We start from the raw sequence: 18,251 nt of genomic DNA, 5'->3' as shown, positions 1-18,251 counted from the left end.
CTGCTACAGTTCCACACAGAATGGTCACTACCTGGGACTGTTTTTCCTTAAAACCAAGTGAAGAAACATAGAAGGGGAGATGCATGCAACCACATTTAATGTTTTAGTCCAGCTCTTAAAAGAGCAGTGTGGGATTATGACAGGCAGAAGCCACCAGTCCTGTGCATCCCTGACAGATGTTGAATCTGTCTTCGGTGACAAACTGTGGGGCTCATTGACAGTACCTTCCACACTCCTTGTAAAATGTTTTCGTTGGTCTGCAGTCATGCCACATACCAGGTCAATGACGAGCAGTTCCGATTATGCCAATTAGCTTTTTGTAGACTATGCCATTTCCAAGATGTCAGGACAATTCAAGGCTGATTCCACATGATGCCAATGATCGGAACTATGCACTGCATAATAAAACCCTTGACTTCCCCCCTTTGCACTTTCCCTATTCAAAGGGAATACCCATCAGAACACAAGAAACCCTAAATATGGGTTGCTTCCTATTCCCTTAGGCCAGTCGTGTTCAAACTTTGTAACTGACTGCACACTTCCCTCAGTCAAAAAGGAAACTGAGCCTCTCCAGTTGTGAGACAAAGACAACTGTTGACAGCCCAGTCTGCACTGTTCTCTCCTGTGTCAAACTCAAGGGTCAAATGAGATGTGATTGGAGGCTGATTTGTACCTTTAAAGTCAGATCTGTTGCAATCATGCTAGAAACTGGTGGGGTAGAGAGTCTGGTTTTCAACAGCAAGCAGAAAGTGTGGATAAGGGGCACCCTCACAGCATAACTCCCTACAGCCTCTGTTCCAGGTACTTTCCCCTTAGTTAGGTTCCCGTGTCAGAACTGAGCCCAGCTGAGAGGAGAGAGGCTGCCATGGGGGAGGGATAGAAGGGTCTGGACTCCATCTTCACCCACCTGCCCCCTTTTTTATTTCAAAATCAGGATTCTACCTTGGTTTCTAAATGATAAGATACAATAATCTATCACTCTCATATTTAGAGTGGGGTTCTTTTGCCCCAATGGTTCAAGTAAATTAAAACATGGGCATCCTGGCTGACGTTGTGCTTTCTGGATGGGACTAAAATGGAGCAAAATTGTAGGGGAGGAAATTCCAATGAATAAGAAAGGTTTTCCAATATTGTTAATAAATTAATTAGCACTAGTCACACATACTCTGTATAGTTGTCCATATTTCATTTATTAGGGAAGAAGCAAAATTTCACTTCCTCTGAGATGTACAAACTGACCTAAATTGTTCTGAAGTGGAGAAGATCATATCTCCCCCAACAAGCTGTTATGTGATACCCATTACTGAAGCAATGTTTTCAGTGGATTTAGGTAGGTAGTAGTTCTGTTGATATTGGGCTAAAACATCTCAGCAAAATTTCCTGATTTTTGTGTGGTCAATAATACATTTTAAAAATTGTCATCATCATCAGTAGGTCACAGATCTGAATTGGGGTTTTCCCTCCTTTTGGCATCCTGATGGTGTAAGAGGGTTTTTTGGGGGGTGTCATTTTAATTTCCCTACTTTTTGCCCAAGTTGATGTCCAGAGGGTTTAAAATGACTGAAAGACATAATGAATCAGTAGAAGCATCATGCAAGGATGCAGAATTGGCAGTGAAAAATGCATATAACATTTATAAATTTATAAAATTGTTTATGGCTGTCTGCTGCACATTCAACTCCAAAACATTCTTCATTTAGCCTATGTCACATCTCTATTGACTCAAGTCAGGGATATGGAACTTGTGGCAAGGGGTGATGGGAGCCAAAGGCCAACAGCACCTGGAAGGCAACAGGTTCCCTTTCCCAGTGGTAAAGGGATGGAACTCAGAGTAGCACCTGTTAACCTTGATCTTTGGAAGTGTGGTATAGGTTTTTTTTTAGTTGTCATTCCTGTATCATTAAGCTTTTGTGCTTTTATTGTTATTGTTTTATGGGTTTATGCTTATGTATTATCATGATGATTATGTTTTAGTTCATGTAACCCACCCTGGGACCTTGGGGCGAAAGGTGGGTAAGAAATATTAGTCAAAAAATACAATAAAACCCTGGCTGTAGCTTTTGTGGCTGATAAATACACAGAGCCTGCTGCCACTGATGCTCACTGCTGCCCTACCCGTAACTGTTATTCACCTGGAATATTAAGGTCTTAACAACTTATAGGCTTGCTAGGCAGTGCTCAACCTCCATATGCTTAATGAGTTAGTCAATTAAACATATGCAAATCAGCAATGGGTGAGTGGCTTTTTTCTCTCCTGGCAGAAGTGGGGACCTTAGGAGGAGTGGTAGTATCATTACAGGGTGAGGACTGGTGGGAAAGGAAAAGTCAAAAGGTAAATGAATACGTTTCGATTTTCTACTTTGCAAGCAAATATTCCCAACAAAAGTAGCTTTAAGGTTTCCTCTCTGGGCAGCATCCCTCATATGTATCAGATGAGTCACTAATTGTGCTTAGAAAGATAAGTTCCCTGAAAAACGGATGGTACATCCAGAAAACACTGATCCCATATACTGCTGAGTTCCTACAACTGACCTGGCGAGAATGACGAGGGTCACACCCACACATTTCAAGAACTCTCATACAACTTTAACAATCATGGTCCCCTCCACCAAAGAACCCCCAGAACAGGGTGCTGGGAGTTATTTGGAGACCCCTCACAGAGCTACAGTTTCCAGCATCCTCAACAAATGACAGTTCCCAGGATGTGACCAAGGTTTGCAGGCTGATGCCTGCGTTTGGATGGTACTGTACTGGTCCTTGTGAAAGAGAAGTGGAACTGATACTATTCCATTGCTCCTTACTCTATACATGGAACCTGTGCAGGCCAGACCCCAAGGGATAGGCCAGGGTTGGCTTCACACCACAACAGGGGATGAGAATGGCCTAAGGTGCATTGTATTAAGGGTCCATGCTCTCCAACATGGACAATCAGGACTTTTGTGGCAGCAAGTACCATCTAAAGTGGCCATGAGACAGGAAACAATGAAGGAATACTTTGTGCCAAGGTCCTTTAAGTATGTCATTCCCTCAAATAGTTTAGGGGTGGCACAGAGACTTCGGCTGCTGGGAGTTGGCTCCTATGCTTCCTTGGTTCCTGCAGTGTACGCAAATCTGGTGAATATGCCAATTTGTGTGGATCGAAAAATAACAGCAACAATAATGATAATCCACTGTAAGATAAGGCAGCTTCACCCGGGATACTTCAGCATTTAGTGTTACTTGTGGAAGTACCTGTGGAGAAGGGAGAGTATTCTCAAATTCTCAAATTCAGCGGGTACCCGGCAAATATACCAGTGTGATTATGGTGGCTTCTTCCAAAGAATCCTGTTAATTGTTTGGTCAGGGTGATGCGGTTTCTCTTAGCAATTTCTAGTGTAACTCATACTGCTTGAATTCCCAGTGTTCCTTGCAGAGAGGGACCCATTCAACCAGTTTTACAGTGCGCTCCTCCCATACATGTTTCTGAGAAGTTAGTCCCCCTGTGTTCAATGGGACTTATTTCCAGAAAGATGTGCATAGGATTGGAGCCTAAATCCACAGTGTGGATTAGACTTGGGACTTTCATTTGTTTTTTGAGTGCAAAGTTTTGTGGCTTAATACCTAATCAGGCATCCTCAACCTTCGGCCCTCCAGATGTTTTGGACTACAATCCCCATCATCCCTGACCAGTGGTCCTGTTAGCTAGGGATCATGGGAGTTGTAGGCCAAAACATCTGGAGGGCCGCAGGTTGGGGATGCCTGAACTAAGTGGATGAGACTGTTTCCAGGAGCAGCTAGATTACAGGAAGTAAATTTAAAAGCAGGAAAATCACAGGGGCTTATGAGAAATCACCGATACAGAGGTGCTGGAGAATGAGGGGGAAAAGCCAAGTAGGAAATTCAGTAGGGGACAATCCCATTTTGAAAAATCTGCAAATAAAACACACAAATAATTCTTTCAGTGTTAAATGTCATAAATCTTCCCCTACCTAGTGCCCTCCAAATGTTTTGGACTACAATTCCCATCAGCCCTAGCTAGCACAGATGCACTGATTGGGGCTGGTGGGAGTTGTAGTCTAAAAAAACCAGGCTGGCATAAATCATCCACCTTGTGCTTTGGACATTGATTCCTACAAATGTTTGTGGCTCAAATGAATTTGGCCCTTTCTCTGCCAGTGGCACTCCCTCAAAAACATTGAAAAATTGTAGTGTTTGAGGAGGGAGCTAAATCAGGAATTTGTACCTGTTGCATGTTTGTTTGTTGTTGTTTTTTTAAAAAACCTGGGCAGAGTGTCTTTACTCATATAAAATAACAATAGCAATAAACTGACTGCTGTTTCATCTTGTACACCCTGTGGTCACACAAAATAGCATAGGGCCACAGAATAATTTATGCATTCAAATACTTGAACCCCATGGTTAATACAGTTTAAAATACTCTGGCTTCCTTGCTGCCTTCCTATTCAATGTCTGCGTGGGTGTTTAAAAACTTACCCATTCATTCCCTTGCAGTAAGACCAGCTGTCCCTCTCTGCTCCCCACCCCACCTCAGCCCACCAGCCTCTGCCCTAGTTCAGTTTTTGTAGTTCTGTATTGCACTTGCTTTGTTGTACTTTCCAGCGACTGCAGAACCTTTTCAGCCGCCTCTCAGCTGTGTGTGCAGCTCTGCCTCCGCCACCATCTTGGCTGGCCAAGGGCCTATTGTGCTCCTGGTGCAGCTGCAGAGGACAAGGGGGTGGAGGGTGGGGGAAAGGCACGCCGCGCCCCCTCCGCTTGTGAGTTCCTCTGCCACTCCGCGTTGCATTAAGGCCTCCTGAATTCCTTTAGCTCAGACCGTCGTGACTCTCATGACGAGCTCTCTGTTTGTGCTAGAGTGGCTTCTCTGTTCGTGAGGCCTCAGGTGGCTGAGTATATGCAAGATGGTATAAGCACAGTGGTGGTCAGACAAGGTGCCCGTGGTGTGGCCAGCTCCCCGAGCCACACTCTCGGCTGGAGCAGAGTTGCTAGTGGCACCACCAGTGGAGGATGAATGGTTAGTCTGAGAGGAGGTTCGTTGGTTGGTCCTGGTCCCTGTTTTTTGATCCTCCAGGTCCTTTGTTTTGTCATAGTTCAGAACTTTCCACTGTTGGTTGACTGCTTGCCACCGTTTAAAAATCCTGTAAACTGAGGGTCCTTCATGGATTATTAGGCCTGTAGAATAAAAAAGAGTGTGTGGATAGGAGGAAAAAAAGAGAATCTATTAATTTTTCACTGACACTTCATCACTGCACACACACCTCTGAGAATCACCTAGGGCCAACTCCATGTACAGTGGTACATCGGGTTACATACGCTTCAGGTTACAGACTCCGCTAACCCAGAAATAGTGCTTCAGGTTAAGAACTTTGCTTCAGGATAAGAACAGAAATCGTGTTCCTGCGGCGCGGCGGCAGCAGGAGGCCCCATTAGCTAAAGTAGTGCTTCAGGTTAAGAACAGTTTCAGGTTAAGAATGGACCTCTGGAACAAATTAAGTACTTAACCCGACGTACCATTGTACATACCCCACAAGTATCCTAGAAAAAAAGGGACATCCCGTTTTTTATTGCGAGAGAATGGCTGCCATTTAGATTGCCATAATCTTAAGCGATTTTGCGGTGTGATTTCCCCCTGAAAAAACACTTTTTCGGGGATGCAATCTTGTGTGGTGCTCCCAAACATGTGTTTTAGAGCACCGTGCTCCAAAAAAGCGTGGTTTTTTTTAAAAAAGAGGGTGTGTGTGCAAAACCACATGAGAGCATGACAACCAAAACGGCTGCCATACTCTCGTAATAAAAAAACAAGAAGATGGTGTCCAGGAAGATGGCATCCTGGATTTGGGCTTCAAAGTGTTGGAGGGTACACATGCCCCATGAACATTTTTTGATATAGCTTTAGGGGGCACATCTTGCTCTCATTGGCGCTTAACACAAAGTGTTAATATTTGGGAGAATGGCCTGCTCCAAGTCCCATCATCATTCTAAAATGATAAACAGATTTAAAAGACCAACAACAGTGTATGGATTGCCTGTCTGGATCAGACCAATCTCCACCTAGACCAGCCTTCTTGAGCACAGGCCTTCTTACAAATAGCTGTGACCTGTGAATGGCCTGAAATAGTGAGGATGAAATGAGCACCCAAAGCACCCAGGAATTCCTTCTTTGTGGAATTACGGTATATTTGCTGAGTCTGTCTATAAAGAGAGCTGAACTACATGTTATGTTGAGGGCACTGGATTGGTTCCCCTGCCTCAGGCATCTGGTGGGCTATTGTGTGAGGAGATGCTGGACTAGAAGGGCCTTTGGACCACTCCAGCAGCTGTTTACCAGGAGAGATGAGACAAAAATAAGGTCAGGGCTCCATGGATGCATCAGTAGGAGCATTGCATTGATTCTACTGACCTCCACACTGCTGCTTCACCCCTCCCACTAAGTGGCATGGACTCTGCTGCCAGAACTGCTGCTGCTATTGCTGCAGCTCTGCCTCACCCAGGCTAACATGAGCATTTGTCAGGGATGATGGGAGTTGTACTCCAGCGACATCCGAAAGGTCACAGGTTGCCCCATCCCAGGTTTAAGCCTTTAGCACAAACTTTTCCCACACCTAATATTAAGAGACAAGTGCAAATATAGTATGCTGGCTGCCAAGCACAACTTATACTGTGATTCAGAGGGACACATGCATATGATCTGCTGGTCTTCCACTTTGCCCAAGTGGACTCAAGTACATCTGCAATTTGGCAGACCCCTTTGTTTCCAAAGTTCAACAATCAATCACGGGAGTCAAATATTGATGCTGAAGGTCAAATGTTTATTGCAGAATGAACACCAGCACCCTCACATTTCTGTTAAAAGTTTGGTGAGGAATCCTGACCTCAATTATTTAAGTTCAAGTATATGACCTCAAGAGTCTGCCTCACCGGATCATGAGTCAGATGTGGAAAATTCAATTCATTTCAGCCTCAAAGCTTATCACAAATATTAATGAGAAGGCTGATTCAAGAGGATTTTTTTAAAAAAAGTCTGTTTGTTTTGCTTTGTAAATTATAAGTGTTTATGATCCCATGCAATTAATAAAATGATGTTGATGGATGGGCCAGTGCATCAACCGTACACCTGTTTTCCTAGATAAATTGTGCTTCAAAATATTTACTATAAGTGCAAAAATAAGTTTGTTTTCCTTGGCAGTTGCTGGGATCCAAATTACTTATTGATTTCCCAGCATTGAGCTCAGGAAGCTGTAAAATTAAAAAGGAACCAAGCAGAGGACTGGGTGGGCAGATGGAAATAATGCAAATGCATCTGCAACTGTAGGAAGCTGAGGAGAGAGCAAGGAGGGACTCGGAGAGTAATTTGCAAGAAGCTGTAGGATTTCATCAAAATAAATTTGAGTCGGTTGCAGTTATGCAGATGTGTAACGTTTTCTGTGCGGTTGTTTAATTTTTTCTTGAGTAGCCAGTCATTTTAATTATTGTTTTGTACTGTTTTTAATAGTTTTTGGATTTCTCTTCATTACCCTGATATTCTATGAGAGGAAAATAAATAAATACCGTATTTTTCGTCCCATAGGACGCACCGGCCCATAGGACGCACCAAGTTTTTTTGGGGGGGAAATAAAGAAAAAAAAATTATTTCCCCCCCCCCAGGCGCTTGTGGGGCCGGCATCACTGCGCCTCCCCACTGTCCCCGGAGCATGTGGGGCTGGTGGCGGGGTCTCCTCGCCGTCAGCCTCCAAACCACTTCGGGAGACAGTGGGATGGCGGCATTCCGCCTCCCTCTGTCCCCCGACCTTGTGGGGCTGGCGCTGGGGCTCTCCTGAAGCCTGGAGAGCGAGAGGGGTCGGTGCGCACCGACCCCTCTCGCTCTCCAGGCTTCAGCAAAAGCCTGCATTCGCCCCATAGGACGCACACACATTTCCCCTTCATTTTTGGAGGGAAAAAAGTGCGTCCTATAGGGCGAAAAATACGGTATGTAAATAAGCAAAATGAACAGGGATGTGGATCTCTCATGTTATTCTAAGGTGTGGATAACTGAGTACAGTGGTACCTCAGATTACAAACACCTCGGGTTACAAACTTTGGGTTACGGACAAACTTTGGGTTACAAACTTTGGGTTACAGACTCCTCTAACCCAGAAGTAGTACCTCGGGTTAAGAAGTTTACCTCAGGATGAGAACAGAAATCATGCGTGGTGGCATGACGGCAGTGGGAGGCCCCATTAGCTAAAGTGGTACCTCAGGTTAAGAACAGTTTCAGGTTAAGAACGGACCTCCAGAACAAATTAAGTTCATAACCAGAGGTACCACTGTACATGTGAACATGTCTTCTACTGAATCAAATCAGTGGTCCATTAAGCCCAATAGCTTTTCAAGTATGGAAGTAGAGAACTTTTCAACCAAAGATGCCAGAAATTAAACCCTTCCATTCCAGAAGCCTGCTCCCCCACTGTGCTGCACACATGTCAGTTCCAAACTGTGCATATTTACATTTCTCAACAAAATATGCAGAATTTGCCATCAGGCCACTTCAGTGTATATTGGCAGGAAAAGCTGTGGTTTAAACACATTGTGTTTGGGTTTTCAAAAAATAAAAATTAAGTGTCTGGGCCTGAATTTGAAGTGTCAAGAGAAAAATATCACAAGGTGGAGTTTGTAGGTTAAGCTTTGAAATACACATTGGCAATAAACATTGAAATATACATGTTTTAATGGAAAGAACTCAACAAATTGTGATGAAAATCTGAAAGTCACAGTCTAACACAGTTAATTGTGCTTAAAGCCGATTGAAATCAAAGGGCTAAAGTGTGCTTAGCATTGTGTTGGATTGCCGTCATTAAGATGTCTATAGTGTTGTGTTCTGCTGTACTGGAACAAATGAAAATGAAAGTTGCCTTTAACTTAATTCTAACACAATCACAATATGCCCTTAGCCTGTTTGGTTCTTGGTATGACGTCTTTATGGTGCTCAGCTGGCTAAAATAATGGCTAGGAGAAACTAGTGGGGAATAGATGCAGGACAGACGAGAAGAAGGGAAGCTCTGGAATTCACTGTCATGATTGGCTTTAAGCAGAGATTAGGCACATTCATGGAGAATGACTCCATAAATGGCTACTAGTCAAGATGATTATATGCAACCTTCAGGCAGTACGTCACTGAGTATTTCATTTTTTGAGGACCAATGGCGGTGGGAGTGGGTAGGAGGCCAGTGCTTTCATGTCTTGCTTGTGGGCTGCCCAGGGATATTGCCTGCCCACTGCAGGCAACACGATTCTGGACTAGATGGACCTTTGGCCTCATCCAAGAGAGCTCTTATATAATAATAATAATAATAATAATAATAATAATTTATTATTTGTACCCCGCCCATCTGGCTGGGTTTCCCCAGCCACTCTGGGCGGCTTCCAACAAAGATAAAAAATACACTAAAATGTCACATATTAAAAACTTCCCTGAACAGGGCTGCCTTCAGATGTCTTCTGAATGTCAGGTAGTTGTTTATCGCTTTGACATCTGATGGGAGGGCGTTCCACAGGACGGGCGCCACTACCGAGAAGGCCCTCTGCCTGGTTCCCTGTAACTTGACCTCTCGTAGTGAGGGAACCGCCAGAAGGCCCTCGGAGCTGGACCTCAGTGTCCGGGCAGAACGATGGGGGTGGAGACGCTCCTTCAGATATACTGGACCAAGGCCGTTTAGGGCTTTAAAGGTCAGCACCAACACTTTGAATTGTGCTCGGAAACTTACTGGGAGCCAATGTAGGTCTTTCAAGACCGGTGTTATATGGTCTCGGCGGCCGCACCCAGTCACCAGTCTAGCTGCCGCATTCTGGATTAGTTGTAGTTTCCGGGTCACCTTCAAAGGTAGCCCCACGTAGAGCGCATTGCAGTAGTCCAAGCGGGAGATAACCAGAGCATGTACCACTCTGGCGAGACAGTCCGCAGGCAGATAGGGTCTCAGCCTACGTACCAGATGGAGCTGGTAAACAGCTGCCCTGGATACAGATTTGACCTGTGCCTCCATGGACAGCTGTGAGTCCAAAATGACTCCCAGGCTGCGCACCTGGTCCTTCAGGGGCACAGTTACCCCATTCAGGACCAGGGAATCCTCCACACCTGCCCGCCTCCTGTCCCCCAAAAACAGTACTTCTGTCTTGTCGGGATTCAACCTCAATCTGTTAGCCGCCATCCATCCTCCAACCGCCTCCAGGCACTCACACAGGACCTTCACCGCCTTCACTGGTTCTGATTTAAAAGAGAGGTAGAGCTGGGTATCATCCGCATACTGATGAACACCCAGCCCAAACCTCCTGATGATCTCTCCCAGTGGCTGCATGTAAATGTTGAAAAGCATGGGGGAGAGGACAGAGCCCTGAGGCACCCCACAAGTGAGGGCCCAGGGGTCTGAACACTCATCCCCCACCACCACTTTCTGAACACGGCCCAGGAGGAAGGAGCGGAACCACTGTATGACAGTGCCCCCAGCTCCCAGCCCCTCAAGACGGTTCAGAAGGATGTTATGGTCGATGGTATCAAACGCCGCTGAGAGATCCAGCAGAACTAGGAAACAGCTCTCACCTTTGTCCCTAGCCCGCCGGAGATCATCAACCAGTGCGACCAAGGCAGTTTCAGTCCCATGATGAGGCCTGAATCCCGACTGGAAGGGATCCAAATGATCCGCTTCTTCCAGGCGTGCCTGGAGTTGTTCAGCAACCACTCGCTCAATCACCTTGCCCAAGAATGGAAGATTTGAGACTGGGCGATAATTGGCCATCGTGGCCGCATCTAAAGATGGTTTTTTAAGAAGCGGTTTAATAACCGCCTCTTTCAGCGGGTCTGGGAAGGCTCCCTCACGGAGGGAAGCATTCACCACCCCACGAAGCCCATCGCCCAGTCCTTCCCGGCTAGCTTTTATAAGCCAGGATGGGCAAGGATCCAGGAGGCAGGTGGTTGGCTTCACTCGTCCAAGCAGCCTGTCCACATCCTCGGAGGTAACAGGTTGGAATTGATCCCACACAACTTGACTAGACAGGACTCTAGCACTCTCCCGCCCTGGCTCTGCTCCCACGGTGGAGTCTACTTCTTCCCAAGTCTGAGCGATTTTATCTGCAAAAAACTTTGCAAAATCATTGCAGGAGATCATGTGGCCCATACTGGGCCCAGATGTCACAGGTGGTTCCGCTAAATTGTGAACCACCTGAAAAAGTCTCCTGCTGCTGTTTTCTGCAGATGCAATAGAGGCGGCGAAGAAGGTCTTCTTCGCCGTCGCTATCGCCACTTGGTAGGCTCGATGTTGAGCTCTAACCTGTGTCCGGTCAGATTCGGAATGGGTTATCCGCCACCGGCGCTCTAGCCGTCTCAACGATTGTTTCATTGCCCTCAGATCCGTGGAGAACCACGGGGCTCTCCGGGCTCCATGCAATCGGAGAGGGCGCTTTGGAGCCAAACAGTCAATAGCCCTGGTTAACTCCACATTCCAGCGGGCCACCAGGGAATCGGCTGAAAGGCCATCAACATGGGATAAAGCATCCCCTACCACTCTCTGGAAACCATTTGGATCCATTAAGTGGCGGGGGCGGACCATCCGAATTGGTCCCACCTCCCTGCAGAGGGGATGGGTCGCAGAGAAGTCCAGTTGCACCAGGAAGTGATCTGACCATGGCACTTCTTTCGTTTCGCTTTTACTTAGTGTCAGATCACCAACATCCATAGAGGTAAACACCAGGTCCAAGGCATGTCCGCGGCTATGGGTTGGGCCAGACTTATTCAGGGACAGCCCCATGGAGGCCATGCTTTCCACGAAGTCCCGAGCAGCCCCTTGTAAGGTCGTGTCGGCATGGATGTTAAAATCCCCTAGGACAACCAAGCTAGGTGTCTCCAGGAGGACATCCGCCACGACCTGAAGCAGCTCGGGCAGGGAATCCTTGGTGCAGCGGGGAGGTCGGTACACCAGTAGGAATCCTGTACTGCCCCTATTGCCCAACTTCCAGAACATGCACTCGGAGAACTGAGTCTTCCCAATAGGACGCCTGGTGCAAACTAATGACTTCCTAAAAATCACTGCAACCCCCCCTCCCCGCCCACATGACCTGGGTTGCTGTGCGTAAGAGAAACCTGGTGGACAAGCAGCGGCAAGGACAGGCCCATCTGCTTCATCCAACCAAGTCTCTGTCACACATGCCAGGTCAAGTCCTCCATCCATGATCAAGTCATGGATGGCAGTGGTCTTATGAATCATTGACCTGGCATTGCACAGCAGCACCTTCAGGTCATGTGGGTATCCCTTGCTGATTCTAGTATCCATCCAGTCAGGACCAGACCCAGAGGCAGGGATAGTCCTCAGACAACGACTAAACCTGCCTCCTCTGTAATGACATGGTCTGGTCTTAGCGTAACTCCTCCTCCTACCCGTGATCACTGAGATCGGTTGTCCCAGTGCATCCTCCCCTGTGGAACATGCCCCAGCCATTTTGTGGGCTGGGGCCCACTCCCCGGCAGCCCTGACCCCTCCCCTTAAGAACAAGATAACACCTTAAAAAAAGCAACCAATAAAACAATACAAACAAAAAACAGTAAAAATTACAAAAACATAAAATCAAACAGATTCCCAAGCCCAGTAAACATCCATCCCACCCCCACCCCCCCACTTACAAAAAATTCAAAGGAATTTAAAAACAACAACAACAACAAAAAAAAACCAAAACAAAACATTTTAAAAGCACTCTGCACCCCTCCAGCAGTAACAGCAACTGTTCTAGTGATGCCCATCAGGCCCTCTGCGGCAGAGCGCAGCAGTCCTTATGAGGAGGCTTCAGGCCCCGCCCCAGGCCAGATGGTGAGTGGCAGGAAGGAGCAGGGCCCTCAGACACTCACACAGGAGGGTCCTCCTGGGCAGCCGAGCGCAGAGCAGAGCGCAGCAGTCCTTATGGAGAGGCTTCAGGCCCCGCCCCAGGCCAGATGGTGAGTGGCAGGAAGGAGCAGGGCCCTCAGACACTCACACAGGAGAGTCCTCCTGGGCAGCAGAGCACAGAGCAGAGCGCAGCAGTCCTTATGGAGAGGCTTCAGGCCCCACCCCGGGCCAGATGGTGAGTGGCAGGAAGGAGCAGGGCCCTCAGACACTCACACAGGAGAGTCCTCCTGGGCAGCAGAGCGCAGAGCAGAGCGCAGCAGTCCTTATGGAGAGGCTTCAGGCCCCACCCCGGGCCAGATGGTGAGTGGCAGGAAGGAGCAGGGCCCTCAGACACTCACACAGGAGAGTCCTCCTGGGCAGCAGAGCGCAGAGCAGAGCGCAGCAGTCCTTATGGAGAGGCTTCAGGCCCCGCCCCAGGCCAGATGGTGAGTGGCAGGAAGGAGCAGGGCCCTCAGACACTCACACAGGAGAGTCCTCCTGGGCAGCAGAGCGCAGAGCAGAGCGCAGCAGTCCTTATGGAGAGGCTTCAGGCCCCGCCCCAGGCCAGATGGTGAGTGGCAGGAAGGAGCAGGGCCCTCAGACACTCACACAGGAGGGTCCTCCTGGGCAGCAGAGCGCAGAGCAGAGCGCAGCAGTCCTTATGGAGAGGCTTCAGGCCCCGCCCCAGGCCAGATGGTGAGTGGCAGGAAGGAGCAGGGCCCTCAGACACTCACACAGGAGAGTCCTCCTGGGCAGCAGAGCGCAGAGCAGAGCGCAGCAGTCCTTATGGAGAGGCTTCAGGCCCCGCCCCAGGCCAGATGGTGAGTGGCAGGAAGGAGCAGGGCCCTCAGACACTCACACAGGAGAGTCCTCCTGGGCAGCAGAGCGCAGAGCAGAGCGCAGCAGTCCTTATGGAGAGGCTTCAGGCCCCGCCCCAGGCCAGATGGTGAGTGGCAGGAAGGAGCAGGGCCCTCAGACACTCACACAGGAGGGTCCTCCTGGGCAGCAGAGCGCAGAGCAGAGCGCAGCAGTCCTTATGGAGAGGCTTCAGGCCCCACCCCGGGCCAGATGGTGAGTGGCAGGAAGGAGCAGGGCCCTCAGACACTCACACAGGAGGGTCCTCCTGGGCAGCAGAGCGCAGAGCAGAGCGCAGCAGTCCTTATGGAGAGGCTTCAGGCCCCGCCCCAGGCCAGATGGTGAGTGGCAGGAAGGAGCAGGGCCCTCAGACACTCACACAGGAGGGTCCTCCTTGGAACCAGTTTGATATGGTTAATTAACAGCCTCTCCAGATGACCTACTTATTGAGCATTCACTTGGATTTGCTAGTACAAATTTGACAATATCTGGCCTTTATTGAGCATTTGTTCTGATTTGTTTACGGGGTGGTTATACAACATTGAACACTTGTCTTGCATTTACAGTGGTGCCTCGCAAGACGAAATTAATCCGTTCCGCGAGTCTCTTCGTCTTGTGGTTTTTTCGTCTTGCGAAGCACGGCTATTAGCGGCTTAGCGGCTATTAACGGCTTAGCGGCTTAGCGGCTTTAAGAAAAAGGAAACAAACTCGCAAGAACTCGCAAGACGTTTCGTCTTGCGAAGCAAGCCCATAGGGAAATTCGTCTTGCGGAACGACTCAAAAAACGGAAAACCCTTTCGTCTAGCGAGTTTTTCGTCTTGCGAGGCATTCGTCTTGCGGGGCACCACTGTATTCTGATTAGCTTGTGGGCTTTTCTTACACATCTTTCCATTAGTCACTGATCAAACCCACACTTTTCAATGCATTTTCCCATGCCCTTCCAAACCACGAAAGGTCCAGTTCCTTTTTTTAAAAGTGGATTTGTTGTGCTAGAGACTTATCATTCATTTTATTATTTGTTTGTTTATTTACTGTTATTTATTTATATACTTACTTGCTTGCACAAACCTAAAGATTTATGTTACCAAGGCACATCACTGTACAAATGTGCAGGTGGCATTGCAGATGTGACTGTACGTATCATTGCATCAAGAGATGTTTTACTGATGTGCACATCTGCTCCTGCACATTGCTGAAATAATCCTTCTTACCCCCGAAACTAAAATTTATACAGTTGTACATACAATCACAACAAGATTGCTTTTCTGTTCTTTTCTCTTCTGGCAGTGTTTAATCAATTCACTCAACTGCACAGGTGCACCAGAAATACATAATAAATAAGCACAAGAGATGATTTTTAATAAAACATACTACCTTTTTGAATTACATATTGAATATATTGAAGAGCAGACTTTTGAACCTTGGTGTCAGTCTCAAGCACATTCAAGATGCATTTGAAAGCAATGGCAGCTCTTATTGTTGTATTAATATTTATGAAATTATAAAGTCAGAGAGAGAGAGAGAGGCCTCCAAGGACTCCACCATGAGATTTGAACCAATGGCTTCAAGTTACAAGAAAGGAGATTCTGACTAAACATAAAAAAAAAAACTTTCTGAAAGTAAGAGCTGTTCAACAGTGGAATGGTCTCCCTTGGGAGGTGGTGGACTCTCCTTCCATGGATGCTTTAAAGCAGAGATTGGATGGCCATCTGTCATGGATACTTTAGCTGAGATTCCTGCATTGAAGGGGGTTGGAGTGGATGGCCCTTGGGGTCTGATTCTATGATTTTATGATTCTTGGACACCCACTCAGTGCATCATAATGCCAGCAAGTGGGAAATGTTTGATGCAACCCCAGATATAATGTGGTGGATTGCCGATGGATGACCCAATCATGGCTTTGTGGTAGAAGTGGCTCACTTGGACGAAAGGGAGAGCAGTGCCTCCAAGAGGTATGTCATGATTGGCAGGTCTTTGCCTCAGGATGATGCCAGCTGACCTCAGACCAGGCCATTATTAGTGACCTTTGAGCATGATGCAAACAGACACCCTCTCCATGAGAGAGGAAAATGTCAGGCAAAGCGCAAGCACGGCAAATGCAAATCCAATTGCAAAGACCCAATTTCGACGATGTAAGGTGGAATGACTGGATCCCCCTACACATCCCTGTGTGGGCCAGGGACACCCACTTGACCATTGACTGTCCCAGATGGAGCAGGGAGGCCTGAATGCTGCATCTAAGTGCATTCAGTTGGACAAGTCTTGTTACCTCCTTGTGATCAGGAACCTGACAGTATAAAGTTCTTGACTGTGAGGATGCATCTACAAATGTTCAGCGGAATGTGCTTAGAAGCCCTTTCAGATCCTTGAAACCCTTTCCGGAGTATAGCAGGTGACAGCATGGGGGTGCCAAAGGCAGGACCGCCACACAAGCCCCTGCCAATTTTCTGCTTTAGGATGAAGAGGGCTATAGAGCTACTGGGACAAGTTTTGTTGTTATAAACACCATTCAGTCTTGTCCAAGAAAGAAATGCAGCTTTTGTGTGGTTTTTCCTCGGTATTGCTCTTATCTTTGCTGTGTGCATCATTCTCTTCTTTCTCTGCCTACCTGCGTCTGACGTATAAAGGATAGCAGAAGGAAGTGCCAAAGGTTCTTCTAGCCTGGCACATTTTAAACAATGCCCAGTTGAAACAGGCAGCACCATTAAAAGTAAGTCGCCATTAGTCCTGACAGGAGATCCTGAATTGTGAGCGTCGACAGGCAGCTCCCCCATTAATTTCCTTTCCCATCAAGCCACAAAAGATCAAGCACCACATATCCGTTTTAATTGGCTATTGATCTGTTGTTCTATTACCTGCAATTGTGCAGAGGGGTTGCTGGATGGACTGCCTAACTCTGCCTTCCTTTGACTGTCAGCAGCCGGACTTACAGAAAAGTCTGGAGGCCTGCGGTTCCTGGTTTGCAACGGAGTGCCTGAGTCCTTTTTGAAGTAAAGGTAGCAAAAACACAGCTAAAAAGCTCAGATCATATATGACTGACACCCTTCTTTGGAAATTAAACCAATGTCTAGACCAGTGTTTCCCAACCTTGTGCCTCCAGCTGTTTTTGAACTACAACTCCCATCATCCCTGACTAGCAAGACCAGTGGCAAGGGATGATGGGAATTGTAGGCCAAAAACAGCTGGAGGCACAAGGTTGGGAAACACTGGTCTAGACTTTGCTTGCAGAAACTAATAGTTAGAGATGAATTAAAACATAATATTTACAGTCACATGCTCATCCAAGCGTGGGCTTACAGTCTCTTCTTCTAACTTCCAAACAACAGTATTTTCATCTCTTTCCAGAGCTTAGCACTCAGCCTTCTGTATCTCAGTTAGGCCATTCCTTGCATCTCCTAGGAGAGTTTCCCACTTTCACCTTCTCCTGCAGCTTTGCTCTCTTTCTTCCAAGCAAATAAGAAGCACTCCAACACTCCATTCAACTTAGCAGTGTTCACAGTGGATTCTAAAACACAGTCATCTTGCTTCACATAAAATGGTGTCTCTCCTTCATTAGATGCTTCCCATGTGACCAACATTACCCAACTACAAAAGGTCTCTCTAGAATTCAGTTACCAACCAGCCAAAATTAAATACATAGTAATGCATACAAGCATTTACAATTTCAGTCAATTAAATTACTATACTTAATAGCGCTGCCCTATAGTCAGACCATTGGCTCATATATCTACAGTGGGTGCCAGAAGTTTTCCAAGGTTTCAGACAGGATTGGTTCCCAGTCCTACCTAGAGAGACCAAGGATTGAACGTGGGACCTTTCACTGCAAAACATGTGATCTGACACTGAGCTTCAACCCTTCTCCAAGGCAACAGTGATGTCTACAAAAATTGCCAGCTGGTGGAGGGAGTGGCAGATGAATGACTCTGCTTATAATTTCATCTCCCCAGCTGTTCAGATGCAAAACAGTGATTCTTCAAAGAGCTAAAGGCTCTCTGGATCTGATGAAGAAGCTGTGTGCGCGCATTAGTGCATAAGATGCATGAAAAATATAGAAACATAAAGGCTGGCAAGCAGCTCACATCACCACATACACAAAATGTGCTACAGTTGGCCATGCAGCAACATGGAGTCTAATTGCTCCATCTGATAGCCACGTTAATCTTCCTTTATTCAACTTATGTACAGTATATCCCCTGTCAAACGTTGAAATTGATCAGGTCACGTAATGGAGTAAGAAAAGGAAAAAAGCCTATTTGGTCTATATTTATTTATTCCACCTTTAAAACTATTTCCCACCCCCAATGTTTTGGAAAAATATCTTTCTGAACTGGCAGTGTTTACTGCACTTACCCTGCAGCCAGTGTCAATTTCAGTAACGCAAACTGCCCACTGTAAAGGGACAAATTCCCCAAGAGCCCACCCCCTCCTTCACCTCCAAGCCCTCAGTCTCAATTTGCATAATCACTTTTGCTATTTCAGTCATCCGCTGTGCATGAGGTAAACTGACACAGCCAGGAA

The 18,251-nt window shown here is 47.0% G+C and overlaps 1 protein-coding gene across 1 annotated transcript in view; it reads right to left on the bottom strand.

The window, feature by feature from the left end:
- Window positions 1-1,171: 1,171 nt before the first annotated feature.
- The window catches only part of MARCHF4 (membrane associated ring-CH-type finger 4), a 125,630-nt gene continuing 108,550 nt past the window's right edge, over window positions 1,172-18,251 (bottom strand). The window contains exon 4 of the mRNA XM_077934490.1: window positions 1,172-5,169. Coding sequence (XP_077790616.1) covers window positions 4,808-5,169 — 362 coding nt within the window. The 3' untranslated portion in view covers window positions 1,172-4,807. The remainder of the gene's footprint in view (window positions 5,170-18,251) is intronic.

This window comes from Podarcis muralis, chromosome 1 (assembly GCF_964188315.1).
Source record: "Podarcis muralis chromosome 1, rPodMur119.hap1.1, whole genome shotgun sequence".
NCBI classification, from domain to species: Eukaryota; Metazoa; Chordata; class Lepidosauria; order Squamata; family Lacertidae; genus Podarcis; species Podarcis muralis.
Note: the sequence above shows the minus strand (reverse complement) of the source record. Positions and strands in the feature narration are given on the sequence as shown.